Source organism: Cetorhinus maximus, chromosome 19 (genome assembly GCF_964194155.1).
Source record: "Cetorhinus maximus chromosome 19, sCetMax3.hap1.1, whole genome shotgun sequence".
NCBI classification, from domain to species: Eukaryota; Metazoa; Chordata; class Chondrichthyes; order Lamniformes; family Cetorhinidae; genus Cetorhinus; species Cetorhinus maximus.
In genome coordinates, this window is record NC_135897.1 from 6,525,480 (window position 1) to 6,546,402 (window position 20,923).

The window sequence follows — 20,923 nt, forward strand, 5'->3', positions numbered from 1 at the left end:
ATTCCTGTGTCCAGGGCGTCCACGGGTGCAGGAAATGTCTCCAGATGCAGCTACTTGAAATCTGCTTTTCAGAGCTGGAGCTGCGGCTGGAGTCACCGTGAAGCACCTGTAAGGATGAGATCTTCATGGATAGCACATACAGAGAGATGGTCACACTGCAAGTAAAGAGTGCACAGGTAGAAAGGGAATGGGTGACCACCAGACAGAGTAAAAACACTAGGCAGGTAGTACAGGAGTCCCCTGTGCCCATCTCCCTCTCTAACAGATTTTCAATTTTTGATACTGCTGGGGGAATGTTTTCTCAGGGGATTGCAGCAAGAACCTAGTCCATGGCACCACTAATATCTCAACTGTATGGTGGGGGGATTGGAGGAGGAGGAAGAAAGAGTGGGACAGCAATAGTGATAGGGGATTCTATCATAAGTGGAACAGATAGACATTTCTGTGGCCACAGATGTGACACAAGGATGGTATGTTGCCTCCCTGGTGCCAAGGTCAAGGATGTTACTGAGCGGCTGCAGGACATTCTGAAGAGGAAGGGTGAACAACCAGAGGTCGTGGTCCATATTGGTATCAGCGATATGGGTAAAATGAAGGATGAGGCCCTGAAAGAAGAATATAGAGAACTAAGAAATAAATTAAAAAGAATAGCCTGCAAGGAAGTAGTCTCAGGATTACCCCCAGTGCCACATGCTAGCGAGATCAGGAATTGGAGAATAAACCAGATGAATGTATGGCTGGAGAGATGGTGTAGGAAGGAAAGATTTAGTTTGCTGAGGCATTGGGACTTATTCTGGGTAAGATGGGACCTGTACAAGCTGGACAGGTTGCACCCAGCAGGACTGGGGCTAATATCTTTGCGGGGCTATTCACTAGTACTGCAGGTGAGGGTTTAAACTAGAATGGCAGGGGGATGGAAATCTGAGCAGGGAGACACAAGAGAAGGAAACAAAGATAGAAATATAAGATAGAAAAGTAAAAAGCAAAAGTGGAAAGCAGAGGAAACAAGGGCTAGCAGAAAATAGAGGCATATACAAAAAAAATGTGTAAAAATGTTGAAAAGACAAGTCTAAAGGCACTTTATCTGAATGCACAGAGCATTCACAATAAGGTAGATGAATTAATGACGCAAATAGATGTAAACCGGTACGATATGATTACGATTAAAGAGACATTGCTGCAGAGTGACCAAGGCTGGTAACTGAATATCGAAGGTAAATCGATATTTAGAAAGGACAGGAAAGAAGGAAAGGGAGTTGGGGTGGCATTGTTGGAATAGGACAACATCTGTGCAATGGTGCGGAAGGATATTGGCTCAGGAAATCAAGATGTGGAGCCAGTCTGGGTGGAGCTAAGAAGCAACAAGGGGTGGAAAACATTAGTGGGAGTTGTCTATAGGCCTCCAAACAGTAGTGGTAAGGTAGGAATGGCATTGAACAGAAAATTAGAGATGCATGTAACAAGGGTGCTACAGAATCATTGGTGACTTTAATCTATATATAGACAGGGCAAACAAAATTAGCAATAATATTGTGGCATATAAATTCCTGGAGTGTGTACGAGATGATTTTTTAGACCTGTATGTTGAGGATCCAACTAGGAAACAGGTTGTCCCAGATTTGGCACTGTACAATGAGAATTGGTTAATTAATAATCTGGATGTGCGGGGTCCTTTAGGGAAGAGTGACCATAACATAATGGAATTATTCATTAGGATAGAAAGTGAAGTAGTCCAATCCCAAACTAGGATCCTAAATCTAAACAAAAGAAAATACAAAGGTGTGAGTGGTGAGTTGGCTATGATAGATTGGGGAACTTCATTGAAAGGCATGACGGTGGATAGGTAATGGCTAATATTTAAAGAATGAATGCAGACATTGCAACAGTTATACATTCCTTTCTGGCACAAAACCACAACAGGAAAAATGGCCCAACTATGGCTAACAAGGAAATTAAGGATAGTATTAGTTCCAAAGGGGAGTCATATAAAGTTCTGAGAAAGAGTAGCAAACCAGAGGATTGGGAGCAGTTTAGCAAAGGGGCACCAAGAGATTGATCAAGAGGGGAACAATAGAGCATGTTAGTAAACTTGCAAGGAACAGAAAAGTGGACTGTAAATGCCTCTATAAGTACGTAAGAAAAAAAAGATTAGTGAAGACAAATGTAGGTCCCTACAATCGGCAATGGGAGAATTTATAATGGAGAACAAGGAAATGTCAGAGCAGTTAAACAATTACTTTAGTCCTGTCTACACGGTAGAAGACACAAATATTTTCCCAGAAATACTACAGAACCAAAGGTCTACTGAGAAGGAGGAATTGAAGGAAATTAGTATTAGTTAAAAAATAGTGCTGGAGAAATTAACGGGACTGAAAGCAGATAAATCCCTAGAGTACCAAAGGAGATAGTGGATGCATTGGTCATCATCTTCCAAAATTCTGTAGATTCTGGAACAGTCCTGGCAGATTGGTGGTGGCAAGTGTAACCCCACTACTTAAAAAAAGTGGGAGGGAGAAAACAAGGGATTACAGAGCGATTAGCCTAACATCAGCAGGAGGGAAAATGCCAGAGTCTATTATAAAGGATGGGATAAAAAGGCACTTAGAAAATATCAATGGGATTAGACAAAGTCAACATGGATATATGAAAGGGAAATCATGATTGACAAACTTACTGGAGTTTTTTGAGGTGTTAGGAAATAGAGATAGCTTTAAGTAAGTTATATGTGTATTTGGATGTGTCAGGAATAAGGTATATCTTTAAGTTTAAGTTTAATTTGCATTTCAGCATTTTGTGGGTTGAAAGGATGAAACATGAGTTTTAGTTGTACTTTAAAAGATGCCTGCATTTTAATGAGATTTTATGACTTTTGAAGGGGAGTTAAAACAAACAAGGTAGAAACATGCTGTGCTGTTGCCCAGCAAGGAGGGCCCAGAGAACAAGGCCCCACACACACACACAGACAGAGAAACCAAGAGCAGTTTGAGTTCAGTTGGCCAGTATGCTCTAAAGCTGAAAGGAGTTGCCAGCAGATGTAGCATGGGAGAGTGAGGGACATATAGCAAGTCCCAAACTACTGTTGGAATCAGGTGCCAGGAGAGGCTGGACACAGGAGGGAGCTGCAGGAAGCATGTTTCCCCAAAGAAGAGGGGTCCTGAGAAGACCTTCTATACAAAAGGAATGAACAGGAATCTGGTAAAGGTTCTGTTAAGTGAAGTTAAGAGAGATCAGCAGAGAACGGCTCCAAGCTTAAAGGGAAAAGCTACAGGATTCATATTTAAAGCAACATAGGCTTGTGGGAAACCAGAAGATCTGAGGAGACAGCTGAAAGTTTGTAGCTCATTACTATGGGCATGTGAAGCAGTGGTGTCTGTTGGCACGGCTGAGTCAGTGAGAGAGCTAATAAGTGGAAGGAAGCTTGAATGCATGTGACGATCCAGGAAAGCTTGAAACCCTGGAGGTCGACCCTTGTGGAAGACCTCTGAGAGAAAGTGTCATTTGGGAGAAGATTCCCAAGTGAGTTATTCGAAAGTAGGGATTGGAACCCCCATGTTAAAGGCAGAGCTCAGTGAGACCAGTTAGCTCACAGTGTGACAAGTGTCAGGGAGGGGCGGGGACTGGAGGACAGATCCATAGCATCTGTTTGGGGTGGTATCTGTCATTTGGTTTCAGGGCGTGGTGTGTCTGACCATAGATCACCTATTGGTTTACATGGACTATGTACTTACTGTGAACATTAGTGTAAAAGATAGATTTTGTAACTTGTGTTATCCTTACAAATCTGTATATACCTGCAAAGGTGTAGTTGTGAGTGAAGGAGTATTGTAATATAGTTCATCTTTTCTTATTTAATGTTTTAATCTTTTGTTAAAAATTCCTCAGCTGACTCCTGTGATTCTGTCCAGGTGCCGCCCTCCACGTTTTGAGACAAAAAATAAAAGTTAGGACCTATCAAGCCAAGTTTCACCCGAGGATCCGACTTGTCCAGGAGTAGCATCAGCTGGGATCATATCGGATGATATAACTATCAGAATAGATCAGGGACAACCAGTAGAGGTGATATATTTGGATTTTCAGAAAGCTTTTGATAAAGTCCCAAATAAAAGTTAGTGTGCAAAATTAAAGCACATGGGATTGGGGGGTAATATATATATTGGCATGGATTGAGAATTAGTTAACAGACAGGAAACAGAGTAGGAATAATGGGTGTTTTTTGGAGTGGCAGGCATTGACTAGTGAGGTGCCGCAGGGATCAGTGCTTGGGACCAGCTATTCACAATATATAGCAATGATTTGGATGAGGGAACCAAATGTAATATTTCCAAGTTTACTGACAACACAAAACCTGGTGGGAATGTGAGTGGTGAGGAGGATGTAAAGACGCTTCAAGGCAATTTAGACAAGTTGAATCAGTGGCCAATACATGGCAGATGCAGTCTAATAAAAGTGTGAAGTTATCCACTTCAGTAGGAAAAACAGTCCCTCCCCCTTCCTGACTCCTCCCTCTACCATTACCTCTTCAGCCACCCTGAGTCCCTCCCCCTTCCCAACTCCTTCCTCCAGCCTTTCCTCTTCCACCAGCCTCGCTTCTTCCTCCAGCATTACTCCTACCCCCTTCCTGACTCCTTCCTCCACTCTTACTTCTTCCTCAACCCTTACACCCTCCCCTCTCTGCACCCATTCCTCCCTCCAGACACCCTCCTCTCTCTGCACCCCTTCTCCCCCCCGGACACCCTCCTCTCTCTGCACCCCTTCTTCCCCCCGGACACCCTCCTCTCTCTGCACCCCTTCCTCCCCCCGGACACCCTCCACTCTCTGCACCCCTTCCCTTACACCTTCCACCTCCTTTACACCTACCTCCCCAATTGCAGCCTTCTTCCCTGTTACCCCCTCCTCTCCCCCGTACTCCCTGCCCACCTCCCCCCCGAACCCTTTCAACCCCCCCTCCCAACCTCCCCCCATCCTGACACCTTCTTTCCCCCTCCCAAGCTGCCCACATCCAGACACCTTCTTTCCCCCCTCCCATCCTGACACCTCTTCTTCTCCCAGCCAATCCTAGCCCTTCCCCTCCCACCCTGTCGACCATCACCCCAGTGTGAGCAACAACAGTGACTATCCAACTTCGTGAGAATCCACCCAGCATGCTATGAATGTTCCTCCTGTGTGCTGTTGGTGTCGGGTTCCAGCATCCTCTGATGTCTGAGATGTGAGCAAACTCCCTGGCAGATAAGTCCCAACTTCTGCACGTCAAACTTGTCAGGACGAGTTATGCACTGGCGTGCTTTCCCGAGATGCGGGTGGATGATCTAATGGGGTGGGAGGGGGAAGAATCTGGCGGGCAGGCCTAATAATGATATATTGGTGTATTATAATGAGGTTCCCGATGTCCAATTGTGGGGACGCGGCCTGCCATTGGTGGGCTGAGCAGACAGTCGTGAAAGCATATTGTCTACTCACGCCACTAAACATGCACAATGCCAGCGGGCACCGAAAAACCCGGCCGATGTTTCCCTGGCTTCTGAGGAGCAGGTTGCAGAAATGCTTAAAGATTTTGTGTGTGAAGGGAAAGCCTTTCCATGTGTACAGGGTGGAGTAGATAAAGATATTAAAATTTTAAGAGACGTGGGGCTAGTCGATCCTTAATGTTGTGGGATTGTGATATTTGTTGTTCAAAGGGAGTATTGCAGTAGCAGGTAATAATAAGTGGGGTTCATGGAGATGCAAAATCTGTTCCATGATGGAAGGTAAACTTAAAGAGCAAATGGAAGTATGGTGAAATTATAAACAAAAACAGAATTACCTGGAAAAACTCAGCAGGTCTGGCAGCATCAGCGGAGAAGAAATCAGTTAACGTTTCGAGCCTTCATGGCCCTTCGGCAGAACTGAAGCATAGTTAGAAGAAGGGAGAAATATAAATTGGTTTAAGGTGGGGGTGGGGGTGGTGGTGGTGGGGGGAGAGAGAGACACATTGAGGGTGTGGTGATTGTGGAGATGAGCAGATAATCAAAAGATGTCACAGACAAAAGGGTCAAAGAGGTGTTTTGTCTGAGAAAAGTGCTAATTAAGAATGGAGGACAGGATATTCAAAGTACAGCTCTAGTGGGGGTGGGGTGGAAAGGCTAACAAGGTTTTAGTTTTAGATTTAAAAATAATGGAAATAGGTGGGGAAAGAAGAATCTATATAAATTATTGAAAAAAAAGCGGGGGGGGAGGGGGGAAGAAACAGGGTGGGGATGGGGGGAGGGGGAGTTTAAGATCTAAAGTTGTTGAATTCAATATTCAGCCCGGAAGATGAGGTGCTGTTCCTCCAGTTTGCGTTGGGCTTCACTGGAACAATGCAGCAAGCCAAGGACAGACATGTGGGCAAGAGAACAGGGTGGAGTGTTAAAATGGCAAGCGACAGGGAGGTTTGGGTCTTTCTTGCGGACAGACCGCAGGTGTTCCGCAAAACGGTCACCCAGTTTGCGTTTGGTCTCTCCAATGTAGAGGAGACCGCATTGGGAGCAACGAATGCAGTAGACTAAGTTGGGGGAAATGCAAGTGAAATGCTGCTTCACTTGAAAGGAGTGTTTGGGCCCTTGGACGGTGAGGAGAGAGGAAGTGAAGGGGCAGGTGTTGCATCTTCTGCGTGGGCATGGGGAGGTGCCATAAGTGGGGGTTGAGGAGCAGGGGGTGATGGAGGAGTGGACCAGGGTGTCCCGGAGGGAACGATCCCTACGGAATGCCGTCAAGGGGGGTGAAGGGAAGATGTGTTTGGTGGTGGCATCATGCTGGAGTTGGCGGAAATGGCGGAGGATGATCCTTTGAATGCGGAGGCTGGTGGGATGATAAGTGAGGACAAGGGGGACCCTATCATGTTTCTGGGAAGGAGGAGAAGGCATGAGGGAGGATGCGCGGGATATGGGCCGGTCACGGTTGAGGGCCCTGTCAATGACCGTGGATGGAAAACCTCGGTTAAGGAAGAAGGAGGACATGTCAGAGGAGCTGTTTTTGAAGGTAGCGTCATCAGAACAGATGCGACGGAGGCGAAGGAACTGAGAGAATGGGATGGAGTCTTTACAAGAAGCGGGGTGTGAGGAGCTGTAGTCGAGGTAGCTGTGGGAGTTGGTAGGCTTGTAATGGATATAGGTGGACAGTCTATCATCAGAAATTGAGACAGAGAGGTCAAGGAAGGGAAGAGAAGTGTCAGAGATGGACCATGTGAAGATGATGGAGGGGTGGAGATTGGAAGCAAAATTAATAAATTTTTCCAGGTCCCGACGAGAGCACGAAGCAGCACCGAAGTAATCATCGATGTACCGGAGAAAGAGTTGTGGGAGGGGGCCGGAGTAGGACTGGAACAAGGAATGTTCCACATACCCCATAAAGAGACAGGCATAGCTGGGGCCCATGCGGGGAAATTATAGCTGGAGTGGTGGAAAAATTGCCCAATGCAGGGCTTCAATTTATTCTGGGTAATGATATAGCTGGATTGCAAATGTGGGTGATGCCTATGGTAGTTGAACAGCTTGTAGAAGTATTTTCAACAGCGGCGTTACAGAAGGAACATCTTGGGTTGTTTCCTGACTGTGTTGTAACAAGATCAAAGGCTCATAGGGAAGAACAGACAAACAATAAGCAGGCAGTTCAAAGGCAAGAAGGAGGTTTTGAAACTCTATTAGCTGGCACTGTGTTTGATAACATTCTTCAGGAGGAAAGAATACAGGAAAAATCAGCTGAAACGTTTAACGCAAAAAGATTAGTGAAGTTACAGAAAAATGATTTGCAATTAAAGCAGTTATATCAGAAAGCTTATTCAGAAACAGAAGCAAAATGTACTCCAGTATGTTACTACCTTCGGGAAGACATTTTGATGAGAAATTGGAGGTTGGATCATGTCTCAGCAAATGAAAGCTGGAGGGAGGTGCAGCATATTCTTATTCAATTAGGGAATAGAAATGAGATCCTGAGGATTGCTCATGAAATTCCAATGGGGGGACATTTAGGAATTGGGAAAACACAGGAAAAGAAACAGAGGTTTTTTTGGCCAGGATTGTATAGGGATGCCTGTTATACATGTCAAATAACAGGAAAACCACAAGCAAGTGATTAAACCGGCACTTTTAATTAATACCAGAATTGAAGAACCTTTTATCAGGGTCATGAATGATTGTGTAGGACTGCTCCCTATGACTAAAAGTGGAAATCAGCATTTACTAACAGTCATGGGTGTGTCTACCTAAAACGATACTATTAAGAAATGTGACAACTAAAATGATTGTGGAGGAGTTAATTAAATTTTTTACAAGACATGGTTCACCTAATACATGGGTCAAATTTCATGTCGCAGCTGCTTAAGGAAGTAATGAACAGTTTGGGGATAAAACAATTTAAGTCAGCAGCTTATCATCTGGAGTCACAAGGAACTCGAGAATGATGGCATCAAACTTTAAAAACTATGATGAGAGCATACTGTCAGGATTATGAACAGGATTGGGATACAGGAATACCATTTTTGTTATTTGCTATTCGCGGTGCTCCTAATGCATTGACTGGTTTTAGCACTTTTGAACCAGTTTATAGTCATGAGGTAAGGGGCCCTCTAAAATTGATTCATGAGAAATTGGTGGGTCAAAATTCAGAAACTATTCTCCTGGATTACGAATCAAATTTCAGGAAAAGTTTGAACTAGGGAACAGTTAAGGTCACCACAGCAAGTGGTGAAAGTGAAAGCAGATAAGAAAGCTAAAACTCCTAGTTATGTTTCTGGAGAGAAAGCATTAGTTTTGTTACCAGTACTGGGTGACTCATTAAATTCAAGGTTTATTGGGCTTTACAGGGTTGAAAAGAAATTGAGTGAAGTAAATTATTTAAGAAATACTCCAGATAGAAGAAAGAAGCAGAAAGTGTGTAATCTAAATATGCTTAAATATGCTTACTTTGACATGAAAGAGGAACAAAAAGAGACATTCGTGATGGTGGATGATGAGAAAAATGTAGAAGTGCAGCATTCTGAAATTGATTTTCCTCTAATCAAATTGGATAGTGAGGGGGCACTTGAAAATTTAAATAATAGATTGAGTTACCTTCCAAGCAAGTGTCAAAGTGATTTGGAAAAGCTATTGCAGTCACACAAACCTATTTGTGGAAATAAGTTGGGAAAGACACATTAAGCATTACATGATGTAGGTACAGACATTTCATCGTCAACAAGGCAACATCCTTGTAGATTAAATCCAGCAAAGTTGTCACAAGTACAAAAAGAAATTGATTTCATGCTTCAAAATGATATCATTGAGTCTAGTTGCAGCAACTGGAGTTCACCTATTGTACTGGTCCCGAAACTGGGTAGAACGCAAAGACTGTGGGCAGAATTTTGCCGTCGGTGAGCAGGGGGCGGGGCCCGCTCACCGACGCGTAAAATGACGCGGGATGACATTGGGCGGAACCCCCGACATCATCCCGCCCCATTTAAATTTTCAGGAAGGCGGGAGCACAGCAAAATCAGCTGTGTGCCCGCCGACCAGTCAGTGGCCAATTGAAACCATTGACAGGATCAGTTAAACAATTAAAGGACCTGCCCGTCCAACCTTAAGGGTATTTAAAAAGTTTAATAAAGTTATAATGAAAATTATGAACATGTCCCGTCTCATCTGACATTGTCACATGAGGGGGACATGTTAAGGATATTTTTTTTTCTTTTTTAATGTTTGTAAAAGTGTCAGCGATCACCCTGAGGCAGCACTTAGCCTCAGGGTGATGTGCGCTCTTTCGTGTGCATGCGCGAAAGAGCGCACTCTCGCTTTTGGGGAATCTCCCCCCCCCCCCCTCCCCCCGCCCGCACAGGAAGTGCATAGCGCTTCCCGGCAGATGTCACGCTGGGCGGGCCTTAATTGGCCCACCCACGTAAAATGGCGGGGGGGCCCGCTTCTCCGGCAGGGATCGGCTGCCCGCCCACCAGAGATTGGGTCGGGCCCGCCCGCCCGACAGGCAGAAAATACTGCCCTGTGTGTGGACTATCGAACGGTGAATGAGGTGACTAAAGCGGATTCATATCCTACACCATGGTTGCATTGAGAATGTGGAACAATCAAAATTTATCACAAAGACTAACTTGCTGAAAGGATATCGGTAGGTGCCATTGTCGGAGAGAGCAAATGAGATGTCAGCTTTTGTAACGCAAAGTGGACTATATCAGTTTAAAGTCATGCCATTTGGAATGAAGAATGCACCTACGCCATTTCAAAGACTGACTTACAAAGTCATTTCAGGTCTAAGCAATTGCGCCATTTATATTGATGATCTAATCGTTTTTAGTCAGATGTGGGAGGAGCATTTACAGCATCTGAAAGAAATATTTATTCAACTACAAGAAGCTAATTTGGTGATGAACTTGGCGAAAAATGAATTTGCAAAAGCACAAGTTACGTATCTAGGCCACACCAAGAGAGATGCGAAAGTCAAGGATTTCATGGATTTTCCAGGGCCTAGAATAAAATGAGAAGTTTTGAGATTTTTGGGCATGAGTGGGTTTTACCGTAAATTTGTATCAAATTTTAGCTAAGTGGTTGCTCCACTGGCTGAACTATTAAATAAGAACACAAAGTTTCAATGGACACCGGAGTGTCAGAAGTCCTTTGATAGTTTGACAACTGTATTAACTGTTACATCGATCTTGGCACTACCCAATTATGCCAAGCCAAGTAAGTTGGCCATTGACTTAAGCGATACAGGCATTGGGGCTGTACTGTTACAAGAAGATGTTACTGGAATTGAAAAACCGATAAGGTATTTTTCATGGAAGTTGAATGTACAACAGAGAGGATATTCAACGATCGAAAACAAGACTTTGGGTTTCGTGTTAGCATTGTAGCATTTTGAAATTTATGTTGCAAACATTTTATCAGAAACAATTGTTTATTCAGACCATAATTCTTTGATGTTTCTGGACAAATTTCAAGACAAAAGTGCAAGGCTTTTCAGATGGAGTCTAGTATTACAACATTTTCTACGGATTATGCATATTGCTGGAAGAGAAAATCTGTTCATAGATGTGTTATCAAGAGTTTGAAGCTTAAAGGAAAATTGTACATTTTTAAAACATAGACACTGAACTGGAGTGATTTCTGTTGATACCAAGGGCTTGTGCATATATATATTTGGTTATGTTAATGCATGCATTTGGTAATGTAATAGCGTAATAAGTATAGGTGATAGTGTGAGATGGGTTATTAAAATGAAGCTGTCTTTTAGAATTATGACAGTCATTTTTCGATGGGGGGGGGTGATGTCATGAAGTTATTAATGTATAGAATATTATTGAAAATGATTTTTCTTTCAAAATAGAGGTTTATTTTGTGGGTGTGTCTTAATTGGATTAAAGCCAGCTAGTCTGGGTGCTTTAATGTACGCCAACTTTAAGATGTAAGAGAGATAGAGTGCATTTGCATTTTGTTGAATAGAGCATTCAAGAAGGAGAGTGAAATCTGGCACCTAGCTAGCAGAGACCAAGCAATGTTTATATTACTAATGAAATTGGTACTGTGAAAGGGGTTTTATTGTTAGAAGAGGTGGAGTTCAAAGGGGTTAGAAATACAATGAGAATTTACATTCAAAGAGGTGTGTTGGGTATAACAGACAGCAATCTTGTGTTTACAGGGCAGAGGTATGTAACATCAGAGCAGCTGTAAGCTACCACTGTGTCTGCAAAGGAACCAAAGTGAAAGGAACCTCATTTTGAATTTGTAAGGTGAAAATGCTTTGCCTGGTGTCTGCTTAAATCTATATGTTGTTGTTGCCTTAATGGGGGTTAGGTTGGGGATTTGTTAAAGTTATGGTGGTAGTAATTTGTAGCCATGTGTGTATATTTAACTTGTGTAAATTAATCAATGTCTCATGTAGTTTGATATAAAAGCATCTCGATAACTGGTCGCCTGATTCCTGAATTTAGAGCTGCATCTCAAACATACCACTTAAAAATATAAGTTATGACAGTTGTTTAAAGTTTCCCTCTGGGATTTTTAAATAACTCCGCTTTACCAACTGCTGTGTCATAACACAATTTGATGAACCCAAGAAGGAAGTTAGAACTCACCTTTGAAAATGGAGATTGGACCCTCGAAGGCTGGGAACTGCAATTTCCAATGGGCCCCAATGACCTCTGTGCATGCACCAGCTCTAAAAAGGCCGCACATGCACAGAACACTCTTATCTATGATCTTTTGATGTCTTCAAACCAGTCAATGGCCCTGCACACATGCACAGTTCATTTTTTATTTTTCCAGGCTGGAAGCCAGCTCTGCAACTATGTAGAAGGGGAAGGAGACCCACAAGCAAAAAAGTGGGAAAATAAGTTCAGATGACGCTTTACATCTCCACAGGGGAGTGCCATTTGGAAGAAAGTGCCAGAAGAGGCTGGACACGGGATGGGACTGGGAGCAGATCCCAAGACAAAGACGGAATCCCATACCAGGTAGTGGGACAGAAAGAGGGCCTAGGAATACAGGCAAGTTAAGAAACAAGGTCAGGAATCTGAAACAGATCCTGTTAAGTGAAGTTTAGAGTGAGGAGCAGAGGAAAATGCTCTAAATTAAAGAGACAGAGCTGCAGGGAGCAGACTTGGAATAAGGTGGGCTTGTGAGAAGACAGAAGATCTGAGGAGACAGCCAAAGTGGAGAGTACTGCATCACACTCCTGACTTGTGCCTTGGAAATGGTGGACAGGCTTTGGGAAGTCAGAAGGTAAGTTACTCGCCGCAGGATCCCTTGCCTCTGACTCAGTTTCTGGTCAATGTTAACCTCCAGGATGTTGATAGTGGAATAGTGGGATAGATAGGATAATCTAATAAGGGAAATGTACTGAAACAAGAAGCAGACTTAAAGAGACCACATGAAGAAAGAAAAGATTGAGGTCTTAAGAACCCTCCAATACCACTGGCTGATGCTGTGTCACGAATTACAAGATAATAAACACCTGGAGACTGGGTGGGGTTGGCAGGTTTGAACAACAATGCAAGAAAACCAAGAAACAAAAATCAACAAGGGGTGGATATAAGGAGAACTTTGGGCCCACCTGGGTTGTTAGCCAATGGTGGCGATGAAGACACCATCTATAAGGAAGAAAAGAAGAGCACAGATGTGTGCAAAGGAACATCCACAGATTAAGGAGCTGATCATTGCTGGATTCTCTGAGCTGTACACACCAAACTGTGTTCGTGTCTGTCTGGATAGTGAATTTTCTATTAAATTTAGTTACTAAATCTTGTTAAATTTAAATTTGACTCAATAAAGTGAACAGAAAATGACACTGCCCTTTGTGGCCGTGGCTGGGTTTATCACTCCACTCAGTACTTTGTTTAAGCTGAGTCTCACAGGATTAATGACAAAACGTTTATATTGTGTCAGAGATGTTATTTTTCAAAAAGACAATTACAACAAATTTGGTCATTAGAAATGTTCCTGATAATTGGTTACCTTTTGATGCCATTCATACAAAGGAGTGTTTTCAAACAGTTTAGTGAGATTCAAGGGTAGAAGGACAACGTTACTTATTGCCGACAGCAATGGAATGCCAGTATAATTAGGCTGTGGATATTGTGATAATTTGCCACTGAATCCTTTCATGAAAAAGTAGACACGTTTGTCTGGGTTTAAACGAGCAGCAGATTCCACTGAACATGCCGCCAATGGTGTTGGCTCAACTTTGTCAGATGTCTCCACAAACATAATCCCAGGTTCCATGATTCGTTTTGGAACATTTCTCTCAGATTCCATTCTCATCTGTATTATTTCCAAGATATCGTTTCCAACAGACTGATAAGTGTCCACCTTGGAGAGTCTGTACAGCACAGCACAAATTGTAATAGCGAGCATGAGCAGGAACCATTTGTACCGGGATCCCATGGTGTGGAGCTGAACTGTTTCGTCAAAAGCTCCTGTGAAACATGAAGATGAAGAATTTTTAGTTAATAATGAAGCAATATATTATTGATTCTTGCATTGAAATTAATTAGGATTTCATAAAATGTATGTAACTATCATGCAATTAACGCCTTGTGGTAAAGTGGAATGCTATGTACCTTTAAGAGAATGTTGTTAGTTGACCATGTGACTGTATTGACCAATCGCTACACTGTGCGGGCTTCTTGGATAACTGTAAGTCTAGAGCTGGAGGTGATTGAAGAAGCGCACATGGTGTTAGTGCTCTGTTCTTAGTTACAATAAACCACCAGTGTTTGTTAAGCTAATCGGTCTCTCTGCCGATATTGTTCCAAACGCCAACTAATGTGTTAATATCAAGGGTGCAGCTAGCGTTCGCCAGACAAAGCGAACCTGACAACCAAAAACATAAAACTGGCAATAAGGATAAACTGGATCAATTGACGGCAATCAAAAAAGCTGCGGTAAGCCAGCTACGTTACTTCGCCACTACCTTGAAAACTGCTTGAAGGTGCAATCTCCTTAGTCATTGGGTATGCCGCAGTTTGGTCATCTTGAACTCCATTCCCGATGACTGGTCTCATTACATCGAATGCCTAGCGTTCCTTACCGCTAATGACATCGCAAGGGAGGACAAGAAGAAGGCGATTCTTTTGTCCACATGCGGGAGCAAAACATATGAGCTGATCTGCAGCCTCACGTCACCTAACACCCCTGATAACGAAGACTTTTGATGATTTAGTAAACATTGTAAAAAACCACCTGAAGCCAAAGCCCTCAGTCACTATGCAGCGTTTTAAATTCAATTTGAGGAATAGGCTTCCAGGAGAGACAATCATTGGCTATGCAGCTGCTTTAAAGGAATTAACGGAATATTGTGAGTTCAGAACTTCAATTAATGACATGTTAAGAGATTGATTGACATGCGGAATCAGGGAAGATGCTATCCAAAAGCGGTTGCTATCTGAAACTGATCTAGGTTTCAGTAAGGGATTAGAATTAGGATCAGGCATGGAAAGCGCCATCAGAGACTCAGAGGCCATAAAAGATACACAAAATGGCGCCGTCCATCTTGTAGGGCAGGAAGGGCCGGTAACAAATGGCGTGGAAATGTCGGACTCCACAGAAAGGGGGGGAATGCCCACTATTTACAGACCATTGATGAACAACAGTGCAACAGTGAAAACCCACAACATTAATGAGAGAAATGCATCCAAGCAGCCTGCAGGTGATCGACAGTACAGAAATATCGAATGCTTTTTCTGCCACCATAATGGTCACATAATGTGGCACTGTCAAGATAGTCTGAGGCAGCATTTTAAAAACAAAGGTAGAAATCGTGAAATCTGTCTAGTTGAAGAACCAGAGGAAGCAGAATCTGTCATCTATTCATTATACAATCTGAAAGTGGGTAGAACTGAGCCAATCCAAGTACTCATTAGAGTCAATGATCAACCCAACAAGATGGAGGTCGATACTGAGGCATCAATGTCTGTCACAGGAGAACATAAGTACAGACACTTGAATAAAGGAGTCCATCCTTTAAGTTTGGAGGAATCAGACACTAAATTAAAAACATATATGGGTGAAGAAATAAGAATGGAAGGGATATGTCAAGTCCTGGTGCAGTATGGGGATCAGCCTGCAAATTTACCCTTTATAGTAGTAACTGGGGCGGGCCCCAGTTGAATTGGTCGCAACTGGCTAAAAAAGATTAAATTGCAATGGGCTGAGATTTTTCAAATCAGAACGAGAAACTTACAGGAATTGTTACAAGAGTACGCTTCCATTTTCAGTGACGAGCTAAGGAGGATTCGTGGGCTGCAAGCCAAAATCCACGTAGACACTAACGCAACCCCCAGATTTATCAGAGCCAGACCAGTCCCTTATGCTCTACGGTACAAGGTCAGGACTGAGATAAACAGGCTGGAAAAGTTTTGTATCTTACAACCAGTGCAATTTTCCAAGTGGGCAGTACCCATACTGAAGCCGGGCCAAAGTGTTCGCGGTGACTATAAGTTAACTGTAAACAGAGTGGCCAAACTTGATAGACACCCGATACTGAAGATTGACAAATTATTTTCGAAATTGGCAGGGGGGCATCACGTATTCGAAACTCGACATGAGTCACGCCTACCAGCAGGTAGAGCTGGAAGAAGGCTCTAGGGAATTCATGACCATCAATACACATCGAGGATTGTATCAATATACTCGACTACCCTTTGGGGTCTCATCGGCTTGTGCTATTTTCCAGTGTACCATGGAAAACCTGCTTCAGGGACTGCCCCATGTCATTGTTTATCTGGATGATGCCTTTGTCACTGGACGAACTGAAGAAGGACACTTAGCTAATTTGGAGGAGGTGCTGAAATCTATCTCACATGTGGGGGTGCACTAGAAGCAAGAGAAATGTCTTTTCCAAGGCAAAGAGGTAGTTTACTTGGGCCATAAGATCGACATGCAGGGCCTGCATCCCATGGAAGAAAAGGTCAAGGCTATTCGCGAGGCACCTGCACCGAGAAACACTACAGAACTAAAGACCTTCTTAGGCATGATCCGCGCCAGGATGCGTTTCTGAAGGTAAATCGATTGTTAAGATCATCGGCCCTACTGGTCCACTCTGACCCAAAAAAAGAATTGATTTTAACTTGCGACGCATCCCCTTATGGAGTAGGGACTGTATTTTCACATCAGGTGGCGGGTGGCTCTGAATGACCCATTGGCTATACATCTCACACGCTCAGTGCTCAAATTGAGAATGAGGGCTTGTCTGTTGTGTTTGGTGTTTGGAAATTCCATCAATACCTCCATGGTCAACATTTTCACTTTATATCCGACCTCAAGGCTCTGCTGGGATTATTTGGAGAGGATAAGGCGATACACCCCCATCGCTTTTGCTCGTGTCCAGAGGTGGACACTGATATTGGCTGCTTACGAATACACTTTTATTCACCTATTGGGAAGCCAGATCGCACAGGCTGATGCGCTGAGCCACTACCCTCTGCCAGATAACAACGTAAAAGTTCCAATTCCCCAAGAACTTGTCTGAGCACTAATTTTTTTGGATTCCTCCCCTGTCCAGGCAAAACAAATCTTTGGGTAGAAAACCGAGATCCATTTTTATCTCATGTCTGGAGGCAGGTTTTGAATGGATGGTCAGGCGAGTCAAAGTCAAGCGACATGAAGCCCTATTTCAATCGCAGATAAGAACTCACCTGCCAGAATGGTACATTGCTCTGGGAGCAAGGGTTATCGTGCCCCTGAGAGGGTGAAGGCCATTACTGGTCAAATTACAAAGCCCTCACCCTGGCATTAGTAGGATGAAGATGCTCGTACGCAGCTACTTGCAGTGGCCAGGAATGGATGCAGACATCGAAACCCTAGCCAAAAGCTGTCTTCAATGCCAGCAGGTACAAAAGCTATTCCCTCTTAGCTTCATTGCACCCCTGGGAATGGCCAGGGCGGTCATGGGTGGCCCTCCATGTCGACTATGTGGGGCCCCTCTTGGGCACGATGTTCCTTTTACTAATAGAGGCCCAATCCAGGTGGATGGATGTCTACAAAAAAGTCCAATCATCTACGCTTACTGCCACCATAGACCATTTGCAACAGAGTTTTGCAGAGTACAGGCTACCAGAGGCGCTCATGTCAGACAACGGGACTGCATTTACCAGCAGAGTGTTCAACAAGTTTACGACCCTCAACGGAACAACTCGTATCAAAACCTCACCTTACCACGCCGCCTCTAATGGTTTGGCTGAGTGGGCGTCCAAGCTTTTAAGTACGGGATGAAAAAGCTGGATGGGGATTCCATCAGCACTAGGTTGTCACGGTTCCTGATGGCATAGCGGACGATGCCACACACGACCACCGGTGTTGCCCCCACTGAATCAGTAATGAAGAGACGTCTCCACACCTGTCTAACTCTTATCAGGCCGGATTTAGAGGGAAGGGTGGAGAGAAGCCAAGAGGCCCAGAAGGCTAGACATGATGGCCATAATCATGACAGAAATAAGTCTAGAGCTGGAGGTGATTGAAGAAGCACACATGGTGTTCGTGCTCTGTTCTTAGTTCCAATAAACCACCAGTGTTTGTTCAGTTAATCGGTCTCTCTGCCTACAATGTTTCAAGTACCAACTAACGTGTTAATATTAAGGGCGCAGCTAGCGTTCGCTAGGCAAAGCGAACCAGATAACCAAAAACATAAAACACCTGCACAAATGCAGCCAAAAGATATTCCTCCGTCACATGGATGCGTGAGGCAGAGAAACCAAGAAATTATAGACCTGTTCATCCAACATCTATTGTACAGGTACTTGCAGGGCGACAACACTAGTCACTTCCTTCTATGTTGAGCACATAACCGTTTTAGTTACAATTTGTCTTCTGCTGCTGAACTAATCTCTTAAGTGGATGAATAATTTGCTTTCAAGTCCGTGAGCTTTAATTTTAGCCAGCAGATTCCTATGCGGAACATTATCAAACATTTCCTGGAAGTTCTAACTAAATGGCTGATCACCTTCCTTGCCCCATGTTTGCCTCATACAGGCAATGACTGCAGGCGATTAGTGGCTGTGTGGGAGATGGATGAGGCACCCAGTATCCCAGCTAGGTGCCCATCCATCAATGGCGAGCAGGGAGGTCCAGAGCGACCTCATGTTGGTGCACGAGCTGCCTGTCGTCTCTGCAGGCTCCTCTCAGGGCGCTCTGGACGATGGCAGCAGCTCCTCTGCCCCTCTGCCAGTGACTGTTGCATCTGATGAGGCTGTGATGACTGGGGAGATGCTCGCCATGGCCAGCACTGGCTCCACTGGCCAGAGGACGACCAGCAAGGTCATTATGGCCAACAAGACAGCACAGTCAGCAGGCTGTCTCCAATGCTGCTGCCAGCGATGAGGGGAGGTTGGGGGGGGAAGGTGGGGTGGGGGGAGGGGGCGGCAGCAGAGGGGTGGTGGGGGTGGCGGGGGTGCAACAAGACACAGCACTTGCAAATGTAAGTTAAAGGCACCATGAGCACAAGAGGGACAGTTCACAGGTGATCTTCTGTTGTGCCATGTTTTGATAATATGTTTACTGCTGTGACCATTAACACCATATATGGTTATGTTCAGTTATGTGAGCGTCAACGTGATATAAATTTTGCTTTTGGCTTAATGGTCTGAGTATGATTCATTGGTTTTGTAGGACAGGGCACACCAGTATCTGATGCTGGATGCGAGTGGTTCTAAACTTCATTGCACAGGCACTGAGTTGGCTTTGTGTTCAACGGAAATGGTCATTTCAAACATTCAGGATGGAGGCGGCACCCCTGGCATGAGGTGGAAGCAGATCTTTGGCAGCCGAGCTGAAGGAGCGCTGGATCAAGGCGCCCCTGGTGTCCCTGCCTCCCTGAAGGATGCAGATGTCTGCCTCCATGTCCTCACCATTCTCCTCACTGGGCTCCTCTTCTGATTCACCACTGGATTTATCCTCTGTGGCCTCTGAAGCTGCCTCAATATCATCTTCCTCCAGTGGGTCCCCCCCTTGCCAGTGCCAGATCGTGGAGAGTGCAGCATGCAACCACTATCAGTGACACCCGCTCTGGGTATGGGGCACCCCCTGAATGGTCCAAGCATCGGAAGTGCATCTTCAGAAGACCTATGGTCCTCTCCATCACCCTTGTGGAGGCATGGATTCTTCTGTAATGCTGTTCTGCCTCTGTTCTTGGGTAGAAAAGAGGCGTCATAAGCTACCTAGTCAATGGATAGCCCTTGTCACCCAGCAGTCATCCATCCAGTCGGGCTGGAGCAGTGAACAGCCTTGGCACCTGTGAGTATCTGAGGATGTAAGCATCATGGGAGCTGCAAGGGTACCGTGCACAGACTTGCAGAATCTGCATCTTGTGGTCATAAACTGTCTGGACGTTCATGGAGTGGAAGCCCTTCCTGTTGACAAAGGCAACTGGCCAATCCGCTGGCACCTTGATGGCCACATGTGTGCAGCCAATGGCACCCTGGATGTGGGGGGAACCCAGCAATCGCTGCAAAGCCTCTGGCTCGATCAGCCTGGCTGGCCTCATCCATTCAGAAATGAATAAATGTCATTACCACCTGAACAGAGCATCAGTCACCAGCTTGACACAACTGTGGACAGATGACTGGGAGACTCCACAAAGATCTCCCACTGACCCTTGGAAAGAGCTGGAGGCACAGAAGTTGAGGGCCACCATGACTTTCAGAGCCACTGGCAGGTTGGGAGCAGATCTCAGGGCCAATCCTCTGACAAATGGAGGTCACTGTCTCTCTGGAGAGGCGGAGACTCCTTCAACATTGCACCTCGGACATATTGAGGTAGCTGCATCGCCGCCTGTAAACCCTGGCAGCAAGATAGTGGTGACTTCTGTGGCCCTATATGCCTTGGGCTACCTGCTGGCCCTGCACCCCTTGTGCCTGCGCCTCTCCTCCCAGAGGTCCCTCCCCTGGGAGCTGCATAGGGACACCTGGCCTCCTCTCTCTTCTGCCCCTCTCTTTCTCCCCAGAGGAGGTGCCTCCAGCAGTGAGCACAAATCCACATTATCAGGGTGACAGAAGGCTGTCTTATACCTGGAAGAGCCCACACGGTCAAAATCCTCCAGGGGCATTGGAGACACCAATGAGTCCTGAAATGAAGCCTGGAGCTGCTAAGACTGAAGCTCAGAACAAAGGTGAAGGTGTCAAGTCCAAATAAGCAACCAGCAGCAAACTATCTCCTAAACTCCTCACTACTCACAATGGCAATGCCTCTAACCCTTTATATCCTGCCCTTGGATGAGGTTTTGTTAAAAGTGGATTGCCCACCTGCTTGTTTTGCCTGTGCAATAAGCACAAAATCACACAGGCAATGTAAAATCATGAACAATTGCCTTTTTACTGGCCTTAAACAGCCTTTTAATTGTTGGCGGGTGCGGCTCTGACACCCACGCGCTCCCGCCAACCTGAAGGATGCTCGTGTGTGGGATGACATCGGGACGCTCACCTGAAAGTAGGGAA

General features: G+C 44.8%; 1 protein-coding gene across 2 annotated transcripts in view; it reads right to left on the bottom strand.

Annotated features, from left to right (window-relative positions):
• LOC144693621 (alpha-1,4-N-acetylglucosaminyltransferase-like) overlaps positions 1–20,923 on the bottom strand; it is a 65,733-nt gene that overhangs the window by 23,619 nt on the left and 21,191 nt on the right. For both annotated transcript variants that reach the window (XM_078563451.1, XM_078563450.1), the window contains exon 2: positions 13,452–13,912. In XM_078563451.1, coding sequence (XP_078419577.1) covers positions 13,452–13,880 — 429 coding nt within the window. In that variant the 5' untranslated portion in view covers positions 13,881–13,912. The remainder of the gene's footprint in view (positions 1–13,451; positions 13,913–20,923) is intronic.